Source organism: Hemicordylus capensis, chromosome 1, assembly GCF_027244095.1.
Source record: "Hemicordylus capensis ecotype Gifberg chromosome 1, rHemCap1.1.pri, whole genome shotgun sequence".
NCBI lineage: Eukaryota > Metazoa > Chordata > Lepidosauria > Squamata > Cordylidae > Hemicordylus > Hemicordylus capensis.
The window spans coordinates 413,172,675-413,189,854 of record NC_069657.1 but is presented as its reverse complement, the minus strand read 5'-3'; the positions used below and the strand labels follow the sequence as shown (position 1 = coordinate 413,189,854).

At 44.4% G+C, this 17,180-nt stretch overlaps 1 protein-coding gene and 1 long non-coding RNA gene across 9 annotated transcripts in view; one reads left to right on the top strand and one right to left on the bottom strand.

Moving 5' to 3' along the window:
• The window catches only part of MARK1 (microtubule affinity regulating kinase 1), a 112,976-nt gene extending 103,324 nt beyond the window's left edge, over positions 1–9,652 (top strand). For 6 of the 8 annotated variants that reach the window (XM_053308770.1, XM_053308784.1, XM_053308776.1 and 3 more), the window contains 2 exons: positions 3,677–3,721; positions 7,556–9,652. In XM_053308770.1, the coding sequence (XP_053164745.1) occupies positions 3,677–3,721; positions 7,556–7,910 (400 nt within the window). In that variant the 3' untranslated portion in view covers positions 7,911–9,652. The remainder of the gene's footprint in view (positions 1–3,676; positions 3,722–7,555) is intronic. The other 2 variants (XM_053308802.1, XM_053308794.1) reach the window with 1 other exon arrangement.
• On the bottom strand, positions 6,902–16,622 carry LOC128350456 (uncharacterized). Its single transcript, XR_008319340.1, has 3 exons — positions 16,081–16,622; positions 14,381–14,561; positions 6,902–13,724 (listed from the first exon to the last, which is right to left on the bottom strand). It is a non-coding gene; the product is annotated as an uncharacterized LOC128350456 (long non-coding RNA).
• Positions 16,623–17,180: the final 558 nt, after the last annotated feature.

Sequence of the window (17,180 nt, the reverse complement as noted above, 5' to 3'; positions counted from 1 at the left end):
CACCCAAAATTTTCTTGTTTTTTCCTGGGTCTTCATATCTCTAGTCACAACTGACCTTGGTTTGTGTGGGTCTTCATATCTCTAGTCACAACTGACCTTGGTTTGTGTTTAACTGCAATTGAAAGTGGAATTATTCCAAGTCTTGCATGTGGAGCAGAAGGAAGAGCGCACACACCAAGATTTAGCACTGGTTCAGCATTCCACTATGGATAAATATGGTAAAGTAGATGTGTGTGCTCTTGCCACATGTGGCACAGTGCTGTTTCCTCTACAGACATAGAACTGGTATTGTATGAAGCAGCATTAAATAAAAATCTGTTCACTTTCCAACCCATCTCTCCTTTTTTAAAAAAATAGTGATGGATGGTGAAAGAAAGTACACTAAGATACTGACACTTCCAGTTGATGGCTAATTTTTAAAAGCTTAGGAATGAGGGAGCTGTATGAAACTTGGTGATTTATCAACATATTGTTGAATATTTCTACAAATTCCACAAACATGATTGTGAATCAGAAATCCACAATGAAAAGAAAACTGAATAGTCCCCATGCAATGTTTAAGGCTGCAGTGTTTGGTTGATTTATTGGTTAGATGAATCAGTCAAAACCCTTTTTATCAGCAACAAGCTACCTTTAATTTTTAATCAATTGGCAACATTTTATTTTTAAAGTTTCTATGAAGCACTTCAACAACTGCAGATGGGAGGTAGTATAATAAGAGGCATTCTGCCTTGTGGGAATTCCTCTTCTAGGTGGTCCCCACTCCAGTGCACACAGGCATATAATCTAAATGCAATGAAAGCATGCTTTTCATTTTTAAATAAAATTTCTTGTTTTAAAATAAGCAGATATATGCAGACTTCATTGATTGATCAAAAACTCCTAAATTAATCAATATTTATTTAACTGGCCCTAGTAATTTTTCTAGCGCTAATAACTTTTCTTTTAAGGCACAAAAACATGTAAATTCATTTCTTCAACCAGACTAAGCTGCTGAAGACTGACAAAACTGTGAGCAGAATTTAAATTCAAAATCAAACTTTTTTTCTGCTTCAACTTTCTAAAGTTGGCTATGTAAGCAATAACTATAAATAGTCTAAAACCAATAATCAGTTTTATTTTTAATTAAATGATTACTTTGAAAAATAATTGTCTTTTCAAAACAGTACTTTCTGAACCCAGGAATATGAACTTTGCATTTAAAATGTATAGCCCTTTCACCACAAAGTTCAGGGTAGTGTACAGTCTTTCCTCCTTGTCTCATTCTCATAACAACTCTGCAGGGTAGGGTAGGTTGAGAGATAATGGCTGCTGCAAGATCACCCAAGGAGCATTGCAGAACAGGGATTTGAACTTGGGCCTCTCAGGTCCTAGCCTCAAATTCCAGCTGCTATACCACTCTAGCACTTTTGATGTGGTAGTGAATTCCACTAAATCAATAGGAACTTTACCACTGGCTTCATTGCCCTGGGAACCTCATCCATTATATCTTTTTCATAAGGTAGCAAGTATGATTGTTGTTGTTTTTTTAATGTGCAGTTTGAGGACTCATTTGACATCACATCACATCACACCCAGGTCTTCCACATATGTGGGCACTTGGAAGACAATTTGTCACATTATCATCTTAGTGTCACTTAACCTTATGTCAAAACTTTCAAGTCATGATTGCACCGCTTTTTAATCCTTACTCTTCCCCCGCAACATATACAGCAGATTACATTCCACTAACTGCTTGCAATGTTGTGTAATGTACAAAGATGTGATGTGATTTTCTGGGGCACCTTTTTTCCCCCATGGTATCATAAAGCGTATTATTTCACAGCATGCAGTCTGGAATATTTCTCACTGTTTTGTTTTTTTTAATGGTTCTGGTAAGTATGTTGAAGATCTTGTGTAGGTCAGGCCTGCACAGTTTGTGAAAAACCAAGCTGAGGGTAGCTTAGCAGCCAAGTATGGCAGTCGACCAGGCACCTGTTACTTTGCCTGCCTAGGAATGCAAAGCCAGATGGCTTTCAAGGCCCTGGCAGGTGGGCTGCACTGCACGTGGCTTGGTGGCTCACGAATGATGCAGGTTGCTCCTCTGCATTCGGGCAAAACGTTTAATGCACCAGATAATGAGCTTCATAGACGAGGGTGCATCTTTCAGCCCAGTTGGCTTACAAGGACGTTGATACTGTTTTGTACTTAATTTAGATGTAAAATTCCCAACTTGTTCTGTGCCGTATATGTGAGGCACCCTCAAATGTTAAATCCTGTTATAGAAAACTTTCAGAGCCTACTTGACTGGATCAGGTGGGGTGGTGGCAGGGCCCAGCCAGGTTGGGTACAGGCCCAAGGGTCCACTCCCCTGACTGGACCCAGGGTGCATTTGCTGCTGCCTACCACAACCAGTAAGCTTCTCTGTTGGGCCCTGGCTTCCTGGGTGATGGTGGGCAGTAGCAGACACTGCTCTCTGCAGTGGTGCCATTTTAAACTTTCCCTGCCCTGCCCACCTGCTGCAAGGGGGTGGGACGTGAGAATTTTAAAATAGTGCCATCACTGAGTAGGAGAGGAGAGCAAGTCTTGTGGTAGCAAGCATGATGACTTGTCCCATTAGCTAAGCAGGGTCTGCCTTGGTTGCATTTGAATGGGAGACCACATGTGAACACTGTAATATATTCCCCTCGGGATGGAGCCGCTCCGGGAAGAGCAGAAGGTTCCAAGTTCTCTCCCTGGCATCTGCAGGATAGGGCTGAGAGAGACTCCTGCCTGCAACCCTGGAGAAGCTGCTGCCAACCTGTGTAGACAATACTGAGCTAGATGGACCAATGGTCTGACTCAGTATATGGCAGCTTCCTATGTTTCTATGAGTATCCACTGCTGCCCACATATCCTTGCAAGCCAGGGTCCAGTGGGGAGGCTTACTAGATGATGACTGGCGGTAGTGGCAGTGTATTCTTCTTTCAGCAGCACTGGAGGGAAAGCATCCATCTGTTCCCCATTTATCTCGGCCAGGGACCATGCGGGGGGCCAAGCCTACCACAAGCTACCCAAAAACCTGGTGCTCCCCCGGAGATCTAATTCAAGAAGCCATTGTTAGGTTTGCCTTTTCTGTGCTCAGAGATGGCTTCTTTGAGTTTGTTTTGCAAAAGCTGCTTTCTGCAAATGCTATTAAGGGGTTAAATAGGAGCCCGTGAAATTGGAGAGGTAGAAAGCTAAGTGGGGCTGCAGGGCTGTGACACAGAAAGCTGCAGGATGTTGGGATTTCCCTCTGGATTGACTTTTGGATTCAGTTGTCATTACAAGTCCAGAACCCCAATCTGGATTAAATCCTTACTGACTGCAATGGTGACTTGTCACGTGGGTTGTGAGAAGGAAATGCAACAAAATTCCTTGGTGTGTGGCTGCTCTGGGTTTTGGGTATGTCAGAAGATCGTTATTTTAGCTAGCCACAATGTAAGGGGGGGTTGGGGTGGGGAAGCTAAAGTTACCCGGCATGGTAGAAATAAATTGGGATTTCATAAAAAGTATGTAGATTGCAGCTGTGAAAAATACTATTAAAATCTCAGTAAATGACAATATCATGCTGAATTTCATGCTCAACCGTAATTTTAACTTTGTTCTAGATGCAGGTTTTCTTGAATATTTATTTAACTTTCATTGATTAAAATCTCAACCTTAACTTTGTTTTGAGGGATCCAAATGAAGGCGAAGCCAGTGGCAGAACCGACACCTCAAGGTGAGGAGCCACAATTAATACTTCGCTGTTAGATCCCCTTTGTGTACAAAGTTTCATGATTCTGAAAGCCTTTAAACTAATATGCGACACAGAGGAGTCTATAGATAACGTTGTCTCTTTAAAATATTACATACAAGTTTCCCATTTCTCCTTTAAATACTAAGATAAATAACTTATAAAAGAAATTAGTAGCTATGATTCTGCAAGTGCTTAGATTAGAGATGTAAATGCCTGGAGGGGGATTTTTTTTTTTGGCGGAGGGGGGGAGGTGGCCCAGGCCTCCACATCTCTATCTTAGATATCAGTAGTCCACATTGGAAGCTGCTATATCCCAAGTGTTTGCAAGATCAGAGCTTGAAATCCCTTTGTATGCTGTCCAGCAAAACACCTACATGACCATTCTGAGAACCATGCTAGTGATCCAAATCAAGAAGCACTTCTGCCTTACCACTCTGTTTTGTTTTGTACAAATACTAAAAATTTAATGATCAGGAAGTTATTTTTCAGATTAGTATTTTTATCAGAGAAATAAAACAGACCCTTGTTGTCTTTTAAAAAAAAAATTACTGGCAGGAAACCCCTTAGAGCTAGTTCACACAAGGCCTCAGCATATATTTTCTGGCACATGGTAGTTACTAGGAGTGAGCTTCATGCTCACACTCATACAGGAGAGAGGGCTTAATTTGAACCAAGGCCTACACACATGCAGTCACACATAAATAGTCTCCATCCTGCACCTGCTCAGCCATCTGCTGCAAAACAATGGATTACATGGGAGCGTGGCTTTCTCTCCTACAGATGTGCATGTGTGATGTGGGGCAGAGTGTGCATACACCCAAAGATTGTTCTTGGACTCCATTTCACACAGAATTTGTATGGGCGGCGGGGGGTGGTGGTGGTATGCAAACCTGCCCTTAAAATGTGAATCTGCTAGGTGGCTTGGGTCCTAAGGTGTGTGAGTGGAAGGAAGCTTGTTCAAGTGAACTTCCCTGCACTATTTCAGTACAGTAGCCCCCAAAACTCCTGAGAAGTTGTGGGACCCTCAAGAAAATAATGCTGCGCAGGGAGAAGAGGGGATTGGTGAAAATTGTGTCTCAGTACCACCACTTTCCATGAATGGTAGTGTCTTCAGTTTGCTCAAAAGTCACTTATGACCCAAGCCAGTATTTCTTGAAAGTGATGTATGTCTTTACATGTCAGTGAGGGGACATGCTGCTGTTTCGAACACTGAGTTGACATTTGGTACACTAGCTTGTGAACCTAACTCTGCTAGGCATAGCATTCAGATGTTTGGATCCATGTCCTTTTCCTGTTTCTGAAAAAGCCACAAGCCCTCATGTTGGCGCTGTTTCAGCAATTGATGCCTCCATCCCATCCATCCATGTAGTATGCTTTCAGTACTGGAAGATCACATCACTCAGTCGCATGTTTCACTTACTAGTGAAACGACTGGCACCCTTCCCCACCCCCCACCCCTGCAGACTTAAGCAAATCTCCTGTAGCAACAAAGTATGAAGATGTAATTGGAGAGAAAAGGGCCCACATGTGTGAGAATATCAAATGACACTCAAGTGCCATTCCTGCTTTAATCTTTGTATGTGTTAAAGATTACAGTGACACTGCCCACTCAGTTGCATTGCCCCCCGCCCCCAGTGCTGAGAGAGCTCTTGGCAGATACTGAAACATCTATTTATTTGGTAGAAAACATTAAGTTCAGAGGAGGGCTTGTTTTTTTATTTTCTTTCGTCACATGCACCAAAGATCCAAAAAGCTCTTGCAAGTACTTCTGCATCCACACTGGGCTTTCTCATCACAGCCCGCAGCCCCCGACTGCAACTCTTTGCCAGAGTCTCCTCCTTGAAGCTCCTCCGTTCTGGGAGTGGCTGCTGTCAGAAGGGCAGGCAGCTCAGAAGCTCTGCACAGGGTTCTTCGGATCCTGGCTATGATCAATCTACACCAGAAAATGGCTGGCCATCTTGACTGGCACTGCCCTAGTGCAAGGATATTGCACTAGTGCAAGGCTGTTGAGCGAAGTCTAGAGCTTGTGTTCCAGACTAGTGTTGCCTTAGTGCAAACACGTTTTCATTTGCCCAAGATGTGCAGCCTGTGGCTCACCACCTGTGCTTTGTGAGAAACTTTTGCACAAGAGCACAGATCCAAAAAACGGTGACAGTCAAGATGCACAAGTGCAGCATTAAGATGCCGGCCGTCTGCACAGAGGTGATGCATGGTGTGTAATCAGTTGCATGCACATGTAGTTCATGTTACATCCCAATTCATCCACTGAGACCACTGCTCCACAGTAGGCTCATAGTGGGGGGGGTCACCCTGGGGGGACCTCCCCCCTAAATTTTTCTGTCTCCCTCTATTTTCTTTTTAATGAATAAATGCCCCAAGCTGCAAGTTGTCTTAAAAAGACCAGAAAAACTGCCCCCACACATACACTTTTCTGGTTCTCCTCCCCCTGCCCCCAAACTTTTAGGCTGGCTAGAGGCCCGCTCCACAGTCTAGAATACAGAGATGACCATGTAGCATTTGTGGGTTTTTAGCTTATGCCCAAAACATGCTTATTAATATAGGACAGAGATTGAGTAATGAACTTGGAGCTGAAAGAAGCCCTGTGTGTAATGTGAAAAACATACTTCTCTAGAACTGCCAGCCTATGCACCCTTACATGGGAGTAAGTCCCATAGAACAATGGGACTTACTTCTTGAGTAGACATGCATAAGGTCAGGCTGCACAATTCTTCCCTGCCTCATCACCATACAAGCTAGGGGAAATGCTGCCAAAAAGGAATTAAATATTGTATGCTAATCTGCATTGTATTCCTGGTTAGTTGTCACACTGAATTTACAAATGCTCGACTTTGGACATAAAGTGTGACAGATATGGGGGAAGAATACCGTGCTGCACATAACAGTGCATTGCTGCACCTGCCATTCCTGTCAGTGTGGCTTTTACTGAAGGGAGAGACATTCCCTGTGGATTTGTGCACACTGAAGGTAGGATTTTTAAACAGTGTAATAAAACTTCACAGTGGGGCGTCAGCAACCCAGTCATTCAAGATGTGTTTATATTCTGTGTGCTGAGTATGCAACAAATGTGTGCAACAAATACCTCTATTTGTTGAGGTATTATTGCCTGGAGCTGGGCATTTTAGACAAGAATAATTTAGATAGTAATAATCTTAAATTATTAAGAATATCCATATACAGCTTTTCAACAACAACAAACAGTTATCAAGTGGTTTACATAGCAAAGGACATGAGAAAATGGTTCTCTATCCCCAAAGAACTTGCAATCCAGAAAGAAGCACAAGAGAGACCCCAGCAACAGCTGCTCAAGGGATGCTATACCAGGTTGAGTTGGGACAGTTACTTTACCCTTTTCTCATAATTGTGAGAGCCCCCACTTAAAAAGGTGCCTCTTGGCCCAGTTAGCAGGGGATATTTCTCTTGCTTTCCAGATCTCCAACTTTAAATGGGCAAAATAGACCCCGTGTGAAGAAGGATGATCATAATGTTTCTGATGGGTGACAAGTGGTGGTGGTGGTGGGGTGGTTTTCCTTTCTTCCCTGCTTCTTACAGCATGCCTTGTCTTCTGTTTTTTGTGTGACCCTTGGAAGTTTTTGGAGGTGTGTGCTGAACTCCAAATGGTGAGATCAAGGGAGTCTCACCATTGATAGCAGAGAAGCCTCTCTTTGCAGTTGTACTTTATTAAATACATTTTGTGTGAGGACATGTTTTTAACCAAAAAGATTTTGAAACTGTCCAGCACTTGTGTTGCCTTTTTGTTTCTTGTTGATGTATATGAAAACATTTTTCCCCTTTCAGGAGTGCTTCTGGGGAACCAAAAGACAGAGAAAAGGAGGATGGCAAAGATTCTAAGCCACGGTCCTTGAGGTTCACCTGGAGTATGAAGACCACAAGTTCCATGGACCCAAATGATATGATGAGAGAGATTCGGAAAGTGTTAGACGCAAACAACTGTGACTATGAACAAAAGGAGAGGTTCCTGCTCTTCTGTGTTCACGGTGATGCGCGACAGGATAGCCTCGTCCAGTGGGAGATGGAAGTTTGTAAATTGCCACGCCTGTCGCTCAACGGAGTTCGCTTCAAGCGAATATCTGGAACTTCTATTGCCTTTAAAAACATTGCATCCAAAATAGCCAATGAGCTTAAGTTGTAAAGAGCAGCAACACTTCTGGGATCAGGGAAGATTCAAACATGACCTAATCTTACATTTTGAATGTACTGGTTATGCCTAACATGATTGGCCTGTGAAGCTCCCCATGTAGAAATTGCCCCCATTGCAATAAGGTTATACATAGTTATTCTGAATTGTAAAATTTAATTCAGTATGACCTATATTAAAAAAGAAAAACTGTAGCTAAAGAAGTTATGTTCACATGTACAGGTAAGTATATAGAGCATTCTGTTCATTTTATGTTCATAGAGTTGTATAATAAAAGAGGATGCTTAAATACAGATCTTGTATAGTTGTCTAGATATCAGCACAGATGTGTTTTTTGCTTTGAGTTGAAATGTTCTTCCCAGTCATTAACTTCTTTTTGTGGTTTTTATAATTCTTACCTCTCTCATGCATTTTTTTAAAAACTGCGTCCATAGTAGAAATGCACATACAATTGTTTTCACAACTGTAGCATGAACAATTTTAGTTATTTTAAGAAGAAAAAATCACGTATAAAAACTGAGTTAGAAAGTTAAAAATCAGCTTTGATCGTACACAAGACTCGTCTTGCTTCCTGTTGTTCTTACCCAACTTATAGAGCAGTGTTTAGTTGTGGGGGTGGGGAAATGCACACGTTTACAGTGTTGGCACTTACAGTGAGGAAAAGGGTGGTTTGAGTGCATTTAGCCTCTGGCCGCTTGTAATGTTGGGGAACAGAATTCACATCTTGGTAATGTTTATTTGTACACTTCTAAATCTTGCTCTTGTGACCAAGGTCAGATGTAGTAATGGAAGAGAAATACAGTTCAGATTCATTCATCATGGTGTGAAATATTGTTTGTTGCCTTCGAAACAATAGAAATGCCACTTTGTGAAAATATATCTTAGTATTGAGACTGTTTCATAGCACAAGGTAATCTGAAATGGTGACCAATTATAAGAGCTAATAAATGCCACCTCAGGAATTAACTGGTTTTTGGAATACTCCCCTCCCCCACCCTCCAGAAAAGTACATGCAGTTCTGTATACTTTACAGCTAAACATACATTGTTTATAACAATAGATTACTTAAGTGATTGTACAAATTTTGTTCCCATATACCTTGTTGGTGTGTTAATATTTTGGCCCACATCATGATGCCTGTAATGTGCAGCTGTGTGTAGGCATTTGCCTATGGAAAAAGAAGAAGAAAATCCTTCATAATTAGTGATATAAACGATGTAAAACCACTAGTACTTGGTACATTTTAATATTTGTTATTTTGTACTGAATTAATCATAGCAGTTGGTTGTGCAATGTTATTTAATGTCGTAATTACTGTAATTTCAATGATGGGCCCCATCTGCACACTCCTGTGAAGATTAGAAGTCATTCAAAATTGTCACTTTATATATATCTATATATCTATATATTTAAAAAAGCAAAACAAAAAAAAGCTGTGGTAAACTCTGTAACCCGAAGTTAGAAGGCTGTAAGTGTAGCTAAGTGTGCCATTGGAGAATGGCTTTCTGACAGATGGACATGACATACTGTACTGTACTGTGATGTAGCGCTCTCTTCTGTAACAGTTCTGTTCTGAAATGAACGTGTATTGTTGCCTTACAAAAAGGACGGTGTTTTGGCAAGAAAGAACTGTACCCCTTTTATCTGGTGTTCCTTTAAAAAAAATTTTTTTTTTACGCAAGTCATCCTAATTCACAATCACTGGTGCACTCTATTAAAAACTTACTTGAACGGTTCTCATACTACAACATTTGTCCTTTGCTCTTTCTCGGACTTCTGCCAGTTGGATGGTTTAAGGGAAGGAGGAAAAGCTGCCTGTTGCAGATTTGGGGCTATTGGCAGACTTCCAGAAACTTTGTAATATATTCTAGATTGTTTTTCCTTTTTTGTTTCAAAGCAGTTATATCCAATCAGCCCAAGTTCCACTGGTGTTTGGGTTGGGTGGGTGCGTGGCGATGGTGGGAGTAGTAGTTCAGCAGCAACTGGAGTACCACAGGTTGGGAACCCCTGCTCTGTACTGACAGGCAGTGACTCTCCAAGGTTTAAGACAAGGGTCTCTCCCAGCCTTGCCTGGAGATGCCAGGGATTCAGCCTAGGACCTTCTGCATGCAAACCAGCTTGGCCTGAGCCATGGTTCCTCCTCAAACTATTATTCTAATCCGACACTACACTAGCTCTATCTTTTAACACCTCTGAAAAATGCATTTGTGTGCCTCCTGGGGTGGCGGGCAGAAGTACACAGCTCCCCCACTCCCCGCTTATCCCATTGTCATGTCTAATCAAATTAGTTTTGTTGGTTTTTTTAAACATGGCACACACCTGCCAAGTCTCTGAGCAGAGGCCATTAGTGAGATGAATGTGAACTTCCGTAATACTTGCTTCAGTTTTGAAAATAGCCATAGTCTTTTGCCAGCCTTATCAGACCGTTCACATAGTCTCCACGACAGCTGCTTTGCTTCTTCAAACACATTGTCCAGTTTGCAATGTAAAACATGTAAGATTGTATAGTGCAGGGAGTAATATTAAAGCTGGTGGTAATGGTGGTACTTACGAATTCTCCCAAGTCTATATTCTACATTTTTAAATGCAGCATTATCCAGATTTTTCTAATTTGGGGTGACTATAAGACTGTCACAACATGTTTTCAGCTTAAGTTGAAATAAGTGGAAATAAGCTAAAGGTAGATGGATGGGAAACGGCCCTGAAGCTGTGTGCATGCAAACTACAGAAGACCAGTAGCCATTGCTTTAGATAACTGTAAGAATAAAACAAGGTTAATACAGCCCTATGGCAGCAGTTACACTGGAAAAGAACACTATAGGCCTCCAAGTTGAATGGCTTAGAGAACATTGCAATAAAATGCTTGAGAATTTTTTGCTGAGAATTTTTTCTGTTTTTTAAAAAAGAAACAGCTGCTATGTTTTCAGTATGTGTGCGTGCGCGCACACACACACACACACACCAAAAACATGAGGATTAGAAACTGATTCTGCTTGTTCCTGCATCAGAACGTGTGGCGTTCTTCCAACAGGCAGTATGGCCGTGCAATATTTTTAATATGATAGCATATTAATTTGACACACACAATGTTAGGTGATTTTTGTCAGGATTGCAGTTATTAAGGTCAGAAAAAGAAACACTGGTAGACTTACCATGAAGGGTTCTTTTTCAGAGTATGGGGAGGAAATCCGACATGAGACAGGTTATCAGCCTCTGCATGCTCCGAGACAGGACCAATCAAATCTCAGGCAGGTTATGCCTATCCAGATAGCTGTCACTCCAATCCCAGTTCCAGTACGGTAGAGCATAGTAAAGTGTAAAGAGAGAGGAGAACTCAACCAGAACAGATAGTGAATGAAACAACAGAATCGGTAGAAAAAGTGACAGATAACTTCAAACCTGGGAGTCATCCCACCTCCCTGAGATACAATGAAAAAGAACCCTTCACAGCAAGTCTACCAATGTTTCTTTTCCTATGGTATGGGGAGGGCTTCCTACATGTGATGGGACGTACCCAAGCAACATAAAATGGGAGGGAAGCGGATGGCTAGACGCTTCAGAACAGTCCATCCCATGGCTGCCTGAGCTGCATAAAAAGGCAAAATTTTGTAATGCCTCACAAAGGAGACACTGACACCCAAGTTGTTGCCTTACCATTTCAGCTAGAGACACATGAGCTGAAAAGGCCACTGAAGTGCTAGCACTTCTCATTGAATGAGCCATGATACCCTGGAGAACAGCCAAATGTAAGGACTCATAGGCAAGGACAATGGCCACCCTAAGCCAGCAGCCCAGGGAGACTTTGGAGACCTTAGCCCCAAGGAAGAAGTCTGAAAGGAAACAAAGAATCAGTCTTCTGAAAAGGCTTGAAGCGATTGATGTACACTCTAAGCACACTGTGCACATCTAGGGTATGCCAAGCCTTCTCCTTAGGGTGAACAGAACTTGGACAAAAAGAAGGTAACATGAGTTCCTGACCCCTATGGAAAACAGAATTAACTTTTGGCAAAAAGATGGGGTCCAACTTCAAAACAACAGAGTCTTTCTGGAAAACACATAGCTCCTTGCATACAGACAAGGCAGCCAACTCGGACACCCTCCTGGCAGATGTGATGGCTACCAGGAAAAAGGACCTTAAAAGATAACATCTTTAGAGACAGTGACCCAAGGGAGCCTTAGTGAGTGCATTTAAAACTTTGTTTTGTTCCCAGGAGGGAAACCTGTGTAAGAAATCTGAGCAAGATTGTTAGCTCCCTGCAGGAAGTTACAAACGTGAGGATGCAACACTGACAAACCAGGAACAGAAATGTCCAGAACAGAAGACAGTGCTGACGTCTGCTGCCTCAGTGTGTTTGGATGAAGGCCCTTTTCAAGACCCGACTCAAGAAACCCCAGCACCTCGGAAACTCCCACTGAAGACAGTTGTACTCGGTGTTTTTGCCCCCAAGTACAAAAAGCTGACTGGGTAAGTTAGTAGATGCATAAGGTAGACGTCCTTCTTGAAGCAAGAATCGTGTCTTGCAGTTGTCTTGAGTACCCCTTATCCGCTAGCACCTTTTGCTCAACCTCCACGTGTGAAGGTGTAACCATGCCAGGTCCATATGAAACAGGGCCCCTGCGACAACAGATCTCCTCACCATGGAGGAGATCTTCCATGGAGAGATCTTTCAAGAAAAAGAGGCCATGGAGGTTGAAGTGACAGGAACAGCAGGTCTGAAAACCAGAGTTTGTGTGGCCAGTAGGGTGCTACTAAGATGACTTCTCTTTCCTCTGACAGTTTTCTCAGAACAGACCTGGGAATCCAAACTGTCAGAAAAGCGAAGAGCAGTTTGGGTGGTCATGGCAATGAGAGAGCATCCACCCATTCTGCCTGGTGACACAGATACCTGGCGAAGAACCTGGGAAGCTTGGCATTGTGGTGAGACGCAAACAGGTCCGTTAGACCCCCATCTGCACTATCTGGTTGAAAACATCTGGATGCAGTGACCACTCTGCCAGGTCTATCCACTGGTGGCTCAACTAGTCCGCCTGCAAGTTCTTCACTCTGCTCAGATGTTCCGCCAACACAGAACCCAGGTGAGCCCAGACTTGCTGCCCAAGCAAACAGGAAGTTTGACTCTTTCATGAGGGCCCACGATCTTGTGCCTCCCTGATGGTTCATGTGAGCTTTGGCAGACACGTTGTCTATCCTTATTAGTACATTCCTTCCCAGGATCAGATCTTGGAACTGAAGCAGGGCCAGGTGAATAGCCTTAAGTTTGAGCCAGTTTATATTGTTTTCCAGATCCCTCTGGGTCCACAGTCTTGTGAATGACACATGAGGCAATTAGTCCTCCAGCTAGAGAGACTCACATCCATAGTGACCACAATCTTTTAAGGTGTGTCCAGGGGAAGACTCTTCCCAAAGGCCAGTGACAGCCACAAGAAGCAGTAGGCCTTGATCTTGTACGGCAAACAGACCGTCAGGCGACTTTTCTCCATGATGGCCAATTGGTAAGGAAGTAAAAACCACTGCAGAGTTCTGGAGCGCCACCTCGGCCAAGGCGTGCACTCCAGACAGGCAATCATTGAACCCATGAGCTGCGCCAGCGACATGAGGGGCCCCCGGCTCTTGGACATCCACGGCATGATGGAGGCGGCAATATTTTGTTGATATTCCGGTGGCAGAGAAACATTGGCAGTCCTCATATCAAACAAAGCTCCCAGATGCTGGAGAAGATGTGATGGCTGTAGATGGCTTTACTGACAGTTGATGACGAAGCTATGTTCCCCAAGTATCTGGACCATCTGCTGCACATCCCTGGACACCTGATGGTAAGAAGAAGAGCGAATCAGCAGATCATCAAGAAACAGGTGGGCGTGAATCCCCTGCAGCCGGACATGCACTATCACTGCCACCATCAGCTTCATGAAGGCCTGAGGCACCGAAGACAGTTAGAAGGGCAGGGCCCCGTACTGCCACTGGTTGTAAGCAAACCTCGGGTATCATCGAGAAGCAGGGTGAATTGGCACCTGCAAATACGTCTCTGACAGGTGAACAGATGAAAGGGAGTCTTCCAGTTGAACAGCAGCCTTGATCAACCTCAATGACTCCATTCAAAAGGACAATTTCTTGATGTAGTGGTTGAGCTGCTTCAGGTCCTGGATTGCATGCCAGGAGCCATCCTTTTTTGGAATTAAAAAGAGCAAGGAAAAAACACCTGCACATAATTCAGTCGATGGAACCAGCTCTATGGCCTGAATGTCCATCAGGTGCTAAATAGCCTGATCCATCAACCTCCTTTTGGACTTAATTCTGGAGGGGAAGTTGGCGTTACCAAAAAGAAATTGGGGGGAGGTGCAAAAAAGTATATAGTGTATCCCTGACTCACCGTCTACAACACCCATTGGTCAGTGGTGCTGCCCACCCAGGCCCCCGAAAAGTCCAGAAGTCTGCCCCCAACCAGAATAGTGTCATTACTTACAATTTGATGGTCGTTCTGCATTGGAGAAGGCTCTGGTTTGGTTTCTGGCAACACCACTGCTACAGTTGTTCCAGGGCTGGTGTCAGGCAGGCTTGAAAGACGCTCCTCCGTTGTCACTGTAGCTGTCTCTGAAGCCAGTAGCAGGCAGATAGTTTAAGTTTTTGTAGGGACCAAAGGAGGTCTGAAAGGAATTATTTCCCCTAAAAGTCCTACAAAATTCCTTACATCCCGCAAGCATAGCTTTCTTTTTATCCTTGGTTTTGACCAATATTGCTTCCAAGTACTCCCCAAAACATTTTCCCCCAGGGAAATTGTAGCCGCCAAGGTGACCATTGACTTGACATCAATGTGCCATTTTTTAAAACCATAATCCCTGGTAGATCACTACGCCAGCTGCCATGGCCCAGGAGGCATGCTAGATACAATCCAGACTGGAATCTGCCATAAGGGCAGCTGCCTTGGCCAATTTATTTATGGCCTGGCGGAGCTCAACATTCTCTGGAGAAATAAGTTCCACCAGCTCTTTAGTCCAAAGAATGGAAGCCCTGGTGAAGATAGAGTTCATGGCAGCTGCCCTGATAACGGTGGCACTGGCAGATGCCTCATGCCCCTTCCAAACCAGATGGTCTGCCTTCTCCTTCTCAGGTGACTTAAGATGCTCGTTCCCCTCCTTATTCATGAGAACACCTGACATGAGTTGCACCACAGGTGCATCCACCAATGGTACTGCTAAGAGAGACATTACATCAGTAGGCAGGGTATACAATTTTGCGGGGGAATGACAACGCAGGTTTGGAAGCCACAGGCGTTCCCCATTTAGCAAGCATATAACAACCTTGAATAAGGCCGGAAAAGGTACAGTGGCAAGCAGAAGCCACCGTGGATGGAAACACATCCTGCTCCAAACCAGACATGGAAGTCATACCAGCCTCTTTTGAGAAACATCTTTAATGGCCCTCTTACCCTTGGCTAGGAGTACCTCAAACTTGGCCATAGTGAAAAGGCAAGTGGTGCCAGTTTTTTCTGCTGAGGCTTGCTTGTCAGATAATTTGTCGTCCTCCTTTTCAAACTGTCGACTGCGTGTCAGGAGAGAGTCGAACTGTATGCAGCTGAGGCTGCTGGGGAGCAGGAGCGTTAGCAGGAACAGCCGGCACAGGCTGAAGCCCCCCGAAGGAGAAGTCTGTGCAGCAGGCAGAGACCCCACTGGACCCGTGGGTTCACCAGTTGTGGGAACGGAATGTTTGGTTTCTCAGGGCCCCTCAACAGAAGAAGATGAAGACAATGGAGCAGCCTTCCTCTTACGGTAAGGTCTCCTGTACGTGCTCAAAAATCTGTTGTGCTTTCCCTGCAGAATGACATGCCTGCCCGGGCTGGAATCAGGGGAATCGGGAGGAGGAAAAGGAAGGATGTCTAAGTCTCTGGGAGGCGAGGGGAACTGGAGCAGACAGAAGCCCTGGTACATTTGAGTTAGTCGAAACAGGTAGAGTGGGGAGATCAAAAGCAACAGAAGGGCCAGGAACAGTCAGGGTGCTTGGGGAACAGGAATGAACAGATGGCCCCACAGGACTAGAAGACCTAATCAAAGGAGACACTATAGCCAGACACTGTTTCTTAATAAACTCTCCCTGCCACTGTAACTCATCCTCCAAAACATTAGGCAGTAAGTCATCACAAGCAGGAATGGCTGGCGCAGTACTCACAGACTCAGCTGCAGGGAGGGAAAATGCGGTCGTTACCAAAGACAGCGGACCCTGTGGGGGATCAATAGACCGGAACGGTCCCAGAGAAGCAGCATCCACTATACACAGACCCCGAGGGGGGTCAAGCATCACAGGTGCTGCCGGCGGAACTAGCGGACCCCGCGGGGCTCAATTTAAAAAGACAGGCCCCAAGGGGGGGGTCATCAGCAGAAGGAGTCCGGCCAAACTGAGAAGCAGGACCCTGCACCGCCACAGTCACACTGTCGGGTTAGCAAGCTAGACCCCTGAATGGGAACACTCTGTAAAATGGCCGTCTAGGTTGTTTCCATAGCAGCCAAAACTGCAGATAAAATGGCTGACGGAGACAGAGCGGCTAATTCGGGCGGGAAACATTCTGGCTGCTGCCCCCGAACTGCTTTCATCTGCAGCCTCTCACTGAGTGGAGCCCTGCCGGAGGCGCGCTTCTGTTTTCTTTTCTTCACTCCCTCCTCCTGATCCTTCAAATGCTTCATTTTCTTCACTGCTTTTTTTCTTCACCGTTGTGACTGCCCTGAGAAGGTGGGCAGTCACAACGGGGGAAACCATGAGGCTGGAAACAGCAGCCTGATTGGTTAATGAGACAGGTGTGCAATCACACTGAGGGGAGACCAAGCAGGTCCTTGTAGGCACGGATGGAACCCCACGCTTTCTCTCTCAACCTCAAGGTTCTGAGAAGGGACCTTCAGACAGAGAGCCCTTCAACATATCCCCCATATGGGAAGCTTCCATGATCAGGGAGGGGTAGGAGGCATGTAGCTTGCCCAAAATAACACCAAAACAGATCAAAAAATTAATAAAGCAGGACTCCTTTCCCCCTTGCACACAGCAGGAAAGGGAAAACTGGTCTGAGCAGTGGAAATCAGAACAACAGTTGATAGCCTGAAATTAGCCCCAAAATTATTAGAAGAGCAGGTGTTCGAACCAACAGTGGTCTGACAGAGCGAGACAGGACCAGAAGTGGGATTGGAGTGACAGCTGACTGGATAGGCATAACCTGCCTGAAATCTGATTGGTCCTGTTTTGGAGCATGCAGAGGCTGATAGCTCATCACATGTAGGATG